Source organism: Esox lucius, chromosome 25 (genome assembly GCF_011004845.1).
Source record: "Esox lucius isolate fEsoLuc1 chromosome 25, fEsoLuc1.pri, whole genome shotgun sequence".
NCBI classification, from domain to species: Eukaryota; Metazoa; Chordata; class Actinopteri; order Esociformes; family Esocidae; genus Esox; species Esox lucius.
In genome coordinates this window covers 768,439-782,393 of record NC_047593.1, presented here as the reverse complement: position 1 = coordinate 782,393, position 13,955 = coordinate 768,439, and the positions used below count along the sequence as shown (strand labels likewise).

The 13,955-nt window shown below is 39.6% G+C and overlaps 1 protein-coding gene across 1 annotated transcript in view; it reads right to left on the bottom strand.

Moving 5' to 3' along the window:
- The window catches only part of LOC105005986 (pre-mRNA-splicing factor ATP-dependent RNA helicase DHX15), a 60,003-nt gene extending 55,732 nt beyond the window's left edge, over positions 1-4,271 (bottom strand). The window contains exon 1 of the mRNA XM_010864272.3: positions 4,093-4,271. Within this exon, the coding sequence (XP_010862574.1) occupies positions 4,093-4,154 (62 nt within the window). The 5' untranslated portion in view covers positions 4,155-4,271. The remainder of the gene's footprint in view (positions 1-4,092) is intronic.
- Positions 4,272-13,955: the final 9,684 nt, after the last annotated feature.

The window sequence follows — 13,955 nt, the reverse complement described above, 5'->3', positions numbered from 1 at the left end:
TTGTAATAGCGCTTTTCCACTGCATGGTACCAGCTCGACTCTACTCAACTCTGGAGCTTTTCCACTGCATGGTACCAGCTCAACTCGGCTTGCCTCGGTTGGTTATCCACTGCAGATAATACCATGTACTGGAAAACTGCCGTAGCGCCTCCTCCAACGCGACACACACGGGAACATTAATGGAGATATCGTACATCTGACACCATTTGCTGGCTAACATAAACCCTGCAGTGAACAGAAAAATCTATTGAATGAACTCCATACATTTTCTTTTAAACTGACAAGCTTTGAACGTTAAGTGGTAAATCAAAAGTAAACTAAATCTGAATAACATGGTCACAGACCCAGTTTGAAAAATTATGAAAATGTAGAATATAATTACCGCCCTGCAGTATAAAAGATGACGTAAATGCAAAGGTCTGTTCGATTTAAGTGTATACACCTTACTACTCCACACCAACACATTTAAAACAACCTACATAACCCCTCCACCTCGATTAAAAGGTATAAACAATCGCCGGCTATCAAGAGTAGCCTACGGTAAACAAGGCAGCGTTTATATCGGTAGTAGTGAGGAAGCACGCGTAAGCAGTACCTTTGGTCTTAATACATTGCAGACTGCTAAAATAATTAGAAAGATTAGTTGACTGTTTCTGTTTGGTTTGACATTACTATTTTGACCAGTGCAATGTGTGCCAGATAGACTATAAAAAAATACAGGAGGGACTAGGTCCTTTTTTGTAGGGTTCACAAACAGCGCGTATTTGTGTTTCTATTACGGGGATAACGAGTTGATTTCAATGCCGGTACAAACCAAGAGGAGCTTTGGGGTAATAAGATGGCTAAAATCACGAGTCTGGTCCTATGCACTGGCACAAATTAACCCATTTCAATGCAAGGACCCCTGGGACAGACCCGCAAAGACACGCCATTATCGTATCTGACACTGGAGGCTAACATCAGAACAGCTTGTTTTGCTTTGCAGCACGCTTTTGGGTCACTCTAGTCCAATTAGAAGTATTCTGTGTTTCGCCTCACCTCGCTTGGAACCCAGACGAAGCAGGTACTAAAAAAAGTATCTGGTACCAGGTACTATCCCAACTTTTGGCCAGTGGAAAAGCAAAAAAGGCGAGCCAAGCTGGTACCATGCAGTGGGAAAGCTCCCAAAGCGGGTAGAGGAAAAGCGCCATAAGATTGGCATTACAATGTAAGGGGACGCACATTAGAAGTAATCCTTCCTGGCCAGGGATAAATCACAGCACAGAATCATCCATTGTAGAATATAATTATTTCCAAGGATGTAATCCACCAAATCACACCTACAAGAGGAGCCGGCTTTCTGGAGAGAATGCAGTCATGCTGTTTCTTCCAGTATAATATCAGGCTTCTCAACTGGAATAACTGACTTTATGGGGGGGGAATAGCTAAAAACAAATACATAACTCAGAATTTACATTAGCCGGCAAATGCAAATGTATCACGTCGTGTAGTTATCTGGCAGATGAAAATATCAACTGTCAAAATATTAGGTGGCAAATATTCCAAATAACTATATTAATAGCACATTAAATAGCCGAATATTGTGAGATCTAAACGATATGTTGCCAAGAAAACAGCGAGCCTCCACTGTTTCAGTAAGACATTAGTATTTGGTCATGTGACTAAGCGTGGCACGAGATTCAAAAGCTGCACCCACCGGCAGCAACTCCAACATGTTTAATATGCAATGGGACAACATTTTTATCCATACATTTTAATGTGCATTATCTAATATGGTTGGAAATGACAACATTTTCAACCATGGTTGGAAATGACAACATTTGAAAAATTAGGCAACATTATGGTACATTGCAAAACAATTCTAAACTAGGTTTAAACATACTGACATTTAGAAGCAAAGGAGTGTCAGTAAATGATCTGGGCCTATAACTTTATGCAGAGCTGTCAAACGCTCTTCTGAAACCATGGCCTATGGAAACTGACATAATTCGCATGGTACAGTGAGGGAAAGAAGTATTTGATCCCCCGCTAATTTTGTACTTTTGCCCACTGACAAAGAAATTATCAGTCTATAATTTTAATGGTAGGTTTACTTGAACTGTGAGAGACAGAATAACAACAAACAAATCCAGAAAAACACACGTCAAAAATGTTATAAATTGATTTGCATTTTAATGAGTGAAATAAGTATTTGATGATGTTTCTAATATTGGCTTCAAAATCCCTTATTCAGATTGTAAACATGATTTTGTAATCCAAATATTGTGCAAAAAGATAAAGGGTCTATATCTATAATTGTGATTTTCTCAAATTATTATTATTATGTAATATTTGCAACAGCCCTAGTTGTAGCCTATATGCACATTTCGCTGTTCATTCTGCTGACTAATTTAAATAAAAAAACATTTGTTGGATCATAGCGTTTGTGTTTTATTGCTGTTTAAATGTAGGATAATGTCTATTCAAAAAATGTCTGGTCACTGTTCTATATGGTCAGATTTCTGGATTTATTGGCAGTGAAAGAAAAGCTCTGATTTAGCTCCCTCCCACAGTGTTATTTTGCATAATCAGTCAGCTTGATGTTCAGTTCCAGGTGTATTTGTTTATTTATGTATTTAATTTGACCTAGATGTCTAGTTCAACAGTTATCCAGTTCCTAATAAAGTCAAAGATTGTTCATTTCTGACAGTGTGGGGGGTGCTATCAGCAGTTTAATCGGCAATTGGCTTTTTCCTGCTCCAAACTATGTTATTATATCCAGTCGATCTCTAGTCTAAATATAAGTATGATGCTTGAATGGATGTCATCAATAACATTCCACTGAATTACAGCTAGAAACAACCTTACTATTACATCCACCAATTTCCAGCTACCATCCACCACTATTACCAGCTACAATTTCAGCTACGGCATGTGGTGTTACTACTAACTAATTCCAATGTTGTGTAGCATTTAGCAGTCCCTTCTTAACCTAAAAAGGTCTATTTCTAAATGTTAAGCAGAAAAAACCCACCAAATATATCAAAATCAAACTTAATTCTGTTACAATAAAAGAAATAAGAATTTGACAAATATTAACATGGTCAGATTTTCCCACTGTGTCTAAACAGCACCCGGGGCTTTATATTGTGTTCAAATTACCACTTTACCTCATTAATTGGGAAGCTGTTGACACATGATAATAAATCTAGTGTTATTTAATTATAGTGTACATCGTAAAAACTACAATTTCAGAAAAACAGGTACGTCCTTATTTTAATCCCCTCAATAGCAGTGCTGGGCTTTAATTCAATATATATAATTATTCAAGTTTAATTAATGAAAACTACGTAATCACATATCACGAATTTGCTAATTTTGGTATTATAATCGGAGTAAGAAAGGATATTTAATTTGGGATGTAGCTGCTGCGCACCAGTGTTCTTTTATTTGCACTATTCTGATTTGCATTTCAGGTTTTAGACAACACTATATTTTAAAGTTGTACAAAACAAACCTGCTTTATTTTTCTTTCCTTGAGGTGCGGACATCTTAGATGTAGAGCCAGGCCATTAGCCGAATTCATCACTACGGTATGTATAGGTTCCAAATTTCATTGAGCAATGTTGACAACTTGCTCAAGAAGTAAAATTGTCAACAAATGTTATACAAACATTGTTTGCGCAAGTTGTACAGTATAAATGATTTTCTCCGTCTGTGATTGATGAACTTTACGTTTTTCGGTACCGGCCCACGACATAATATATGTACCAGTTATTTGACTTACTACTGCTAGTTGGCTGACATGTACTTCCTGAATAAGATAAATAGAAGGGCTAGGCCGCAGATCATCAACACGTGCCTAGAGTGGACGAATGCCTGGCTAGTTCAAACAGAAAGTTCACGGATGGATAATCGCAATTTAAGGTGATCGTCTCTACAAAGTAATAAATGAATGATACATAAACTATATAGTTTATAATTCGTAGCCTTAAAACAAGAAGAATTAGCATTCAGCCGATCACAGTTAGCAAAACAAAACAAGCTAGGCCGAAACAGAGTAAACTAGCATGCTTCTGGAGCTAATTTAGATATATGAAATAAAAGTCTTACCCATCAGACCTCTTCTTACTTGAGTAGTCCTCCCCTAGATCCAAACGGTGTCTTTTAGACATGATAACTCAAAACCGAATTAAAACAGAAGTATGTATTTAGCTATTTTCCTTACAACAGGCTAGTCTTTCATGAGTCCACCGCATCTATCAGCATCTTGTGAGCAACATTAAAGAACACATCCGGGTCACGAACATTTCAAAATAATAATTTTTTTTGTGTTATAAGGCAATATTTATTTCATATCCATTCAGTTACATTGGGACAAATGGTATGGGCGGAGTAAAACTCAAGCAACAATTGCAATTACAAAGTGCCCCTTGATTTTCCAGAATATTACAGTCTATTATAGTGTTTAGTATTGGGTGCTAAAGAGGGTGTGAAAAATATTGAGTTGCTGATGTAGCACACCATTCCATGTGAATTAGACAGGTTTGTCTTACTCTAAACACTCTCCTGAACATTTCCCACATTGCTTTCACGGTGGCACATACAATATGTTTTGAGCTGAGGCAATATGTATTCCATATTCATTCTCATTGTCTAAATTTTGACCTCCATACATGTTTTAATACCCACCTTTTATTTATATATTAAAAATTAATTAAATATTAATTGTTGTCAATGTTTTGAGAGGTACATTTTCTTAAACAATTAATAAATTACATTTATGTCTGTTTTTATATAATATGTTGACCTCTTTTATTTGTGGAATCTTCCGAATTTCTGTGACCCGGAAGTGTTTTTTTTATGTTGCTCAACAGATTCTGATTAACATTACAACATTCCGCCCGGCTTGTATGGTACGCCAAAGGGGTCAAAATTAATGCGTTCAGAACGCGATTGTTAAGCACTTGCACCTGCTAAGCAAGCTTATGAGCGGGTGATTCATGAGGGGTGGTTCGTGCATTTAATCAACCTCGGGAAGCTGTCTCCGCGTTTATGGTCGTATGTAATGGAACGTCTGAATAATGTTTCGTGTGAACTCCGCGTCTTTGGTCGTGTATAATGGAACGTCTGAATAACGTGTGGTGTTAACGTCTCGTGTATGCTGTGCTAGCCAGTGTACGTTTTATTTATATTGATCTTGTTCATTTAATTACCAAAATATCATGATCTGATCATTTGACAATCCTTTGTTCACTCAAGTATGTGAATTATGTTAATATGATTTTAATATACTGCATTAGGAAATTACTTGGGCCGATGTATTTGTTTTCTATTTAGGCATAGTTGCGAGTTAAGTTTGATTATGTGGTGTGAAGTGAATGCCTTTTTTATTCAGGCACTGTTGCTCAAATGCTGGTGTCCTACGTGGTCCTAAGAGGTAGAGTAAAACGTTCGCGAGTGGGAAGTACGGCGATACCTGTGATGGTTATGGAGTAGCGCGCATATTAAAGCATTAATTGATGTCAAGTTGGAGAACTGTGTCTTTCATCACTCATGGATCACTAGTACAGTTGGGTTAAAATAACCCTGTATGTTGGGTTGTGATGTGACATGATGGAACATGACTTCGACTTTTAAAGTAATCATTGGATTAACATTAATCCAATGATTAAGTTAACATTTCCTAATTCATTTGTATTTCATGAGAACATATCATGTTCCTTTTTATTTTCACAATAGCATAAACTAGGGGTCTCAAATTCTACTGCTGGAGAGCTACTATCCTGGTTGTTTTCACTCCAACCCTAATTTAGCTCACTTGATTCAAATAATTAGAGAGTAACTGAATGATGCTGCATATACATTGGGAATGAAAACGACCAGGACAGTATCTCTGGAGCAGTGATGGAGACCCCTCTAATTTAGGCAATGTCTTTCAATACATAAGATATTTTTTGGAATAGATTAGATCTTTCACTTGTGATGTGTAAGTCTTGACATAGACTTGTAATGTGCAGTTTTTCTTTGAATACATCAGGTGGTCTAGAAATGTCAGTACATCATGAGGGGATATTTTGCTTGCTTAAAGTCTGGCAATTGTCGTTTCATACTACTGTCTGAAATTTAGAACAATAAAATCTCTGACATTTTTGTGATGCTTATCCCTTGATACATTGCATTAAAATATGAATAGTTTATATACACCAATGTTCTCACACTTTGGTCCTTTAGACCTTGGGTGCAGGCTTTATATCCAGTACCAATGGTGTAGAATTAGGGAAGGACGGGGGGGTCATGACCCCCCCAATATTACAGGCAGGTCAATGAGACCCCCCTGGAAAAGAGTGAAAATCCTGGTATCCATTGACCCTGACCCACCCCCGCCCCCTAATATACAGTACAAAACTACACCTTTGAGTAATACACATTGAAGAAATCATTCTATTTATTAATAGTCTGGACTATATTAGCTGAGTAATGTGTTTCTACTGGGAAGGAAATAACCACAGTAAGTTTGAGGTCCAGGGCCTACATACCTTTTTTTACATCTGACAGCTGTTGACCAGAAGAAGAGAAAAAGAGATTAAACTTGGCATGGAAGACTTCACATCTTGGCCTTACTAAGGTTGGAAATGTCTTTATTATGGGCTTTGCTGTTTAAAGAGCATATTGGGCATCCTTTTTGCTTGTATGATACTGCTAGGAATGTGAACTTAAGTCAGTTTTACATAATTTAATCTGTCTATAAGTCTGAATGTCAGGGTTCTAATACATTTCATGCAGAGGAAGTCTATGGACCTTAAGTTAACTATTGCAATCCAAAAGTATTTGTTGAGGTTATGCAGGCATCAGAGCACAAGGCAATTCAATTATAGGGCTACATTTGATACATACATAAATATATTGTAGTAATAGCAACTATTTCAATAAATGTGGGATAACCCAAGGAAGATTTTAACACCATCATAACCCTGGAGAAACATTGGGTTATCTTCCTATGACACTGCAACCCTGAGTGTGTTGTTTAGGTGATTCAATATTGGTGAATAGGTCTCTAATATCTGCGCTTAACAGCAGAAAACATTGTTGTATTAATGATCAATCGCCTATGGATGTCTCAACATCGAAACGACTAAAACAGTAGCCTGTCAACTCTATTCAAATCCCATCACAAATAAAGCCAAAAATAAAATAATGTGATAGTGTAGCAACTGATACAGATAATTTGTCATCAGAATTAATGAGAATTAAACACACAAAAGTAAACGATTCCGCAAATTTTTCATTTGCATGCTCCAAATTTGAAAACCTCCACGCTCAGTCCAATGAGAGCATCTCTTCCCTAGTAGGTTTTATGATGGAAAATAGAGAAATCGACCGGAGGAAATTGTTTACTTTTGTGCCGCGCAGTCAATAGCAGGTTGTTGAGATAAATGAAGTTTAAATAATGCTGATTTAATAACCATGTATTCTTATGTTTTTGTTTTATTAACTTGTATGCTGCAACTCCATACATTACACTCAGCCACACAGACTCAGACTTTACACCTGGCTCAGATAGAGAGACAGGATTGAAACCCCACAATTAACATACAAATGAAACTGCCCCTATACAGCACAAAGAGACCTGTCTCCAGCCCCCTGATGTTCTAGTCTAGGTTAGGACAATAGAATGTAAATTACTGTAACCTGGTTAAGATTTCACACCTGTATGCAAAGAACCTGTTGATCTATGACCGAGCATGTCCTTCTTCATTGGACAGCAAAAACAAAGAGATTCGTCCAACATGTCACCATGCCAACAAAGAGCCAATAAGGATGGGTTTTACTCACGAGAGTGAAAAGTAACCGCCCCTGCGGCGGGAGTATCAAAACCAATGTTCGATCTTGATTCGGGGCAAATATTTTGTGGAAGCTCGAGGGTTGAGCAAATATTTGACCGCTGCAGTGTATTTCATGTATTTTGACCTATCAGTTCATATTAATAAATCTTTGTGCTAAATTTCCATGTGGACCGGAGCCTCGTCCTTCTTCAGAAATTCTGATACACGTAGAATTCTTAACAAGGTGCAACAATTTATTAATTCAACAGCTGCACGATACCTAATGATGTTGTTTAGATGACACGTAACACGTTATAGAGACGCGTTGTAGATATGCGTTATAGAGATGGTTATAGAGATCATGTTAAGATCTTCTATGAGGGCTGCTTTATGAGGGGTGATTTGTGCATTTAATGGGCCTAGGGTATGGAAGGCCTTGTGAGTGAAAAACATGGCACGTATATTTCTGAAAAAAAATCTTTGCTCCTCCGTTCTGCGGTCTATTTTGTAAGTCTGGGTTGTCGCGGGTGTATCACTAAGCACAGACGCCATCTTGATTCTTATACAGAGTGAAAAACGAATTCAACTGCAAAACAGGCGAAGTCTGAAAGACTGGTAACATCTGCTCAACCACCCTTGCACCGCTAGAAACACAACACCCTCTCCTCCCAGAGAAAGAAACCCCAGAAAAACAACTGTCCAAATATTACCACTGTGATGGTAATTCCATCGATACACACCCTTAAAGGAGTAATTACAGAGACAAAATTCTCTTGGCACAATTAAAGGTTTATTTGCAAATAGAGAGAGTACACAGGTTACCAAGTAACGGTGAATAATCTCTAAAGCATTTGGAAGTACATTCAATACTTATAGAGGAATGGGTGGATATAAGAATCTGCATGGTTGTATCATAAAAACAGCCTATGTTCCTTATCCATCCTACTCCCTGTTATGTATCTTCCTCTATCCTGTCCTAAGACCCATTGTTCTGCATCCACCCCCATCCTTTTCTTATCTAAACATGGGGACTCAATACTTTAATCAATAAGAATACATCAGTTCAAGAAATTTCCATAACAATCCATCCTCTTGATACCAAATAAACCCTTGGTATCAATCCTTAAACAATTTACTCATTAGGATGTAGACTGCAACAAAAAAGTACTCTTTAACAACATGACCCTGTTGATATTATTACCCTAATGATTAGAGAACGGAAAAAGTCTGAAATGGCTGGATCCTCATTTACATGCTTCTCTAGACCATTACCTGCGTTTTAACTCCAAGACCACATATTTTCAAAAGCTTTTATGTTAAAATCACTGGTCAAAGGAAGTGATTTCAGGTGACACATATATCCAGACAGGATGGGGTAAGTTGCATGTGTGGGTGTGTAAACACCAATCACTGAATACATCCTTCAATTTGTTACTGGTACAAAGTCCTCCTATGCCAATTGCTTGATTCACTGAAAAGTCCTCTCGTGGTTCCAAAAAGATCTACTTCCAAAGTCATCACAAGTGTTCTGCTCTTCCAAACGTCAGACAGTCAGTTATGAACCATTTCTTGGCACACCGGTGTAACAGAACGTAAAATCAGATGTATATTCCAAGGTGTTGTCCTTCATAGTTCAAATGCAGGTTAACATGAAACAGCTCTAGTTGTCTCCATTCTTGCTCCTTTATCAGCCAGGTCAGGAGAATCTGTGCTCTCCTTTGTGAATGCCAAGATGACCAGTTTTATCTAAGAACTCTACAGGTGTAGGCCGGGTCAGAAGGGATGGTTAATAGTACCAAAAAGCTCACTTTTCCCTCAGTGACTTCAATTCACTGTGTCTAATTTTTGCTTTGACAGTGGACTACTGAAACCCTAATAATGAACCGGAACAAACACAATATTAATAATAATATGTAAAAACATTAGAGGGTTCCAGCAACTTCGTTTCTTGGCCCCCTAATAATTGTGGCTATGGATACAACTTTTAAAGTGGAAGCAGTTCTGGATGAGAAAGTACAGAAAGGGAAAAAAATGTGTTTCATGAAATGGCTTGGTTGGCCTGAGAAACAGTTGGATAGAATCGGAAAAAGTCCTTGACCTACAAACTGGATAAAACACTAGGATTTGCAGGAACACTTAATTTTCAGCGACTGCGACCTGAATGGTGACAACGGTTTCTACATAACGCTGCCTAGTAACTCATCGAGACATAACTATCCAAACAATTCGAGTTTGTGCTGTACCACAAAATTTGCCTAAGGTATAGGTTTGAAAGGGGATTGGGAAGTGTCTTTGATAGATTTCCAATACCCGCATACGTGGAAGACTTTTACATGGGGTGAAAACGCATTTGAATTACGTGACTCGAAACACGACAAAACTTGGAAATATGAACTCAACACTGGTTATTACAAAGGCATAGGAAAACTAGTGTCAGAGATCAACATTTTTATAAAACCACATGGCGTATGGGTGGGGTATGATGAATGTAAAAATAGAATGTTTCTAATACGCAAGACCCTTTTTAATGTAACATTTTGTGTAACGTTGGAACAGATATTAGGCTTAAAACCAGGCGAATGGTGGTACACCCCATTGTACGGCCCATTCCCCACAGATATTCTGGCAGCGTTTAACACCCTATACATCTACACAGATATAATTGATTATCAAAGAGACAGTCATGACCCGCTGTTAAAAACTGTACATATTACAGGGGGAAAAAATGTAGTTGTCACAGTGACGTATAACATGCCACACTCTTAGCAAGAGTCAGTTTGATGATATCTGTATTGAAGTAAAATCTGATCAGAATCAGTTGGTTTCATTCGTAGTGGGAAAGGTGATTGCAAAATGACACTTCAGACCCGTCAAACAATCTTTTAGACTATGAGATGCAGCCACAGAAACTCTACGATGATCCTCAAAGGTATATTGAATACTACACAACACAGGCTGGTAACGGTTTACCGGGGTATCATGGTAGCGCTGCAATGTATGGGGCCGGTCTAGGGGGCCTTTTTGGAGGGCTTTTCCGGATGGCTATACCTGTGTTGAAGCATGTGTTCTCAATAGCAAAACCCCATTTAAAAAATGCAGTGAGGAATATAGTTGGCGAGGTTGTTAGCAACTACCAACTACCCAGTGGACCAGCCCGAGATGTTGCATTAGTGATGATTGTTAATACACACCTGAGAAATCACCTTGGGGAGCACTGGCTGGCTATTTACATCACAGATGATGGTGTTGGAATGTTTTATGACTGTTTTGGAAACCCCACAGATTTGAAATATTTTCCCAAGCCAATCAGTGCATTTCTACTAACCTGTGAGAATTTGGAATACAGTTCAAAACAAGTCCAGGGCATGATACCAACCACGTGTGGACAACATTTTCTTTTCTTTCTCTATCTAATGACAGGAGGTCTGAGTTATAAAGATGCTATATCTTTTTACATTGATTATTTATGAAAAAAATAAGGGCTAGTCTTAAAGTTTCGAAGTTTCTAAGATGTAAGCGTGATAAGTAAATGTTTAATTGCACGTAACATGCTCAATCTTATGAAGCTTGTTTAATTTGTATCATGGTTGTTGAAGAAATATACGTGTAAAAGTAAATCATGCGTATGTCTGCTTTATCGTAAAACACTAATGTTTACATAGTATTTTTCATACAACAATTATTCAAGGTAAAACATACACATTGGCAAGGAAACACAGACAATAAAAAAAAACTAAAAAACGTCACACATCAAAATGTAAGCCATTGTGTGGGTCTATGGTAGGGGGTGCAGACAAAGCTGTGGTTGTTTGATAATCAAATGCAGAAGCCTTGTCATTATGCAAACATGGGGTAGGTGTCTGGGATATGGCTAAATGATCCAGTGTGTTGGCAGGCTTTTGTTTATAAAATGTATTTTATGCCTTACAAGCTCATTTGGAATAGTTGTAAAAGGCATGTTGAGACATGCCACGGACTCTAAAAACTCCTCTGACCCCAAGGGTCTTCTAGGGTCAGCAATTTTATTGGTTGCTGTCACACTTTTAACCAGATCCAACAGGTGCAAATCCTTGATTATCCCCCGTTGAAAATGAATTCACCATTTGAAGTCCATGAAGTCAAATCTTTAGACCTGTGCATTCTATTTAGGATATATGCAACATTGTTCTTACTCCTCGCAGGCACATTATCCAAAATGTCATCAACAAGGTTAACATTTCGATCTGCAGTTTGATTAGTCTCAGTCATGTTTACTACATCAGCCCCAGTCTCAGACCCTGGTAGACTTAAAGTCAATGTATTTGTGTCAAGCTCCCCCTGTCTAACAACAATTAGACTGGTTAGGAACAGAGCAGCAACACTTAGTAACGGTTGTAGAAAACCTCCACATGTCACGGCTGGGTGTAGTGGAGTGTGTCAAGAACTTGGAGCCAAACGCAGGGAGGCGATAAACAAAACTGTATTCTCCAAAATATAATAATACAACAAAGGCACGCTATACACGGCGATAAAACGCTCAAACGAACGTGCCTCTCTCCACAATATAAAGACATAGAACAATACCACACAAAGACACCCAGAAACACAGGAACTAATATAGGCAACCTAATGAGGGAATGGACACCAGGTGTGTGCAATAACAAGACAGGACAGTGCCGTGGGAGGAGGAGCGGCGTGGCTAGAGGACCGGCGACGACGCGCGCCGAATACCACGTCGGGGGGGATGGCGCGCGTCCTCCACGCGCGTCCTCGTTACAGTACCCCCCCCTCGACGCGCGGCTCCCGCAGCGCGCCCCCGCCGGCCCCGAGGCCGACCCGGAGGACGCCGCGCAGGACGATCAGGGCGCCGACGATGGAAGTCAGTGAGGAGCTCAGGATCAAGAATGTCCACCGCCGGCACCCAGCAACGCTCCTCCGGGCCGTACCCCTCCCACTCCACCAGGTACTGCAGGCCCCTCCCCCGGCGCCTCGAGTCGATGATGGAACGGACAGAGTACGCCGGGCCCCCCTCGATGTCCAGAGGGGGCGGAGGGACCTCCCGCACCTCAGACTGCTGGAGGGGACCAGCCACCACCGGCCTGAGGAGAGACACATGGAACGAGGCATTAATCCTGTAATCAGGGGGAAGTTGTAATTTATAAGTTACCTCGTTCACTCTCCCCAGGACTTTGAACGGCCCTACAAACCGCGGGCCCAGCTTCCGGCAGGGCAGGCGGAGAGGGAGGTTCCGGGTCGAGAGCCAGACCCGGTCGCCCACAGCGTAGACCGGGGTGTCGTTACGCGGGTGGAGTGTGTCAAGAACTTGGAGCCAAACGCAGGGAGGCGATAAACAAAACTGTATTCTCCAAAATATAATAATACAACAAAGGCACGCTATACACGGCGATAAAACGCTCAAACGAACGTGCCTCTCTCCACAATATAAAGACATAGAACAATACCACACAAAGACACCCAGAAACACAGGAACTAATATAGGCAACCTAATGAGGGAATGGACACCAGGTGTGTGCAATAACAAGACAGGACAGTGCCGTGGGAGGAGGAGCGGCGTGGCTAGAGGACCGGCGACGACGCGCGCCGAATACCACGTCGGGGGGGATGGCGCGCGTCCTCCACGCGCGTCCTCGTTACACCACATTCGTGGATGGTTTTTCTTTTCTTTGCAACTTAAGTGTTCTTTCTAGACATGTATATAATGTTGGCTTTTTGTCTCTTTACTTTTCAGAGCTGCAATTCTGTTAAGGGTATATTACTGTGCTTTAGATTAAGAGCTAATTTGCCTTAAATAGCATCTTCAAATGTGGTAAATTTCTACGAATCCATTTAGACATGATCAAACTTTCTTAGGAACGTACACGACAAGCCAATCCCCAGAAAACAACCCCTTTCTCAGATGGTAGTCTTCTGGTGTTGTACCTTTAAAGTCAATAAGTAAATAACCAAAAGGTAGATGTGTTGCTCTCCATGAAGAACAGAGAATCTGTCTGCTGATACTGATCTTCTGAGGTTTTTAAACAAGTTGAGGTAATTTGTGTTAATAGTTCTACTAGATTTCAAGTAAATAGTTCTACTAGACTTGCCTTTAACAAACATGTTTTGGACAAGGTAAATTGCACGCAGGTTACGGTGGTGTGAATATTGTGTGAA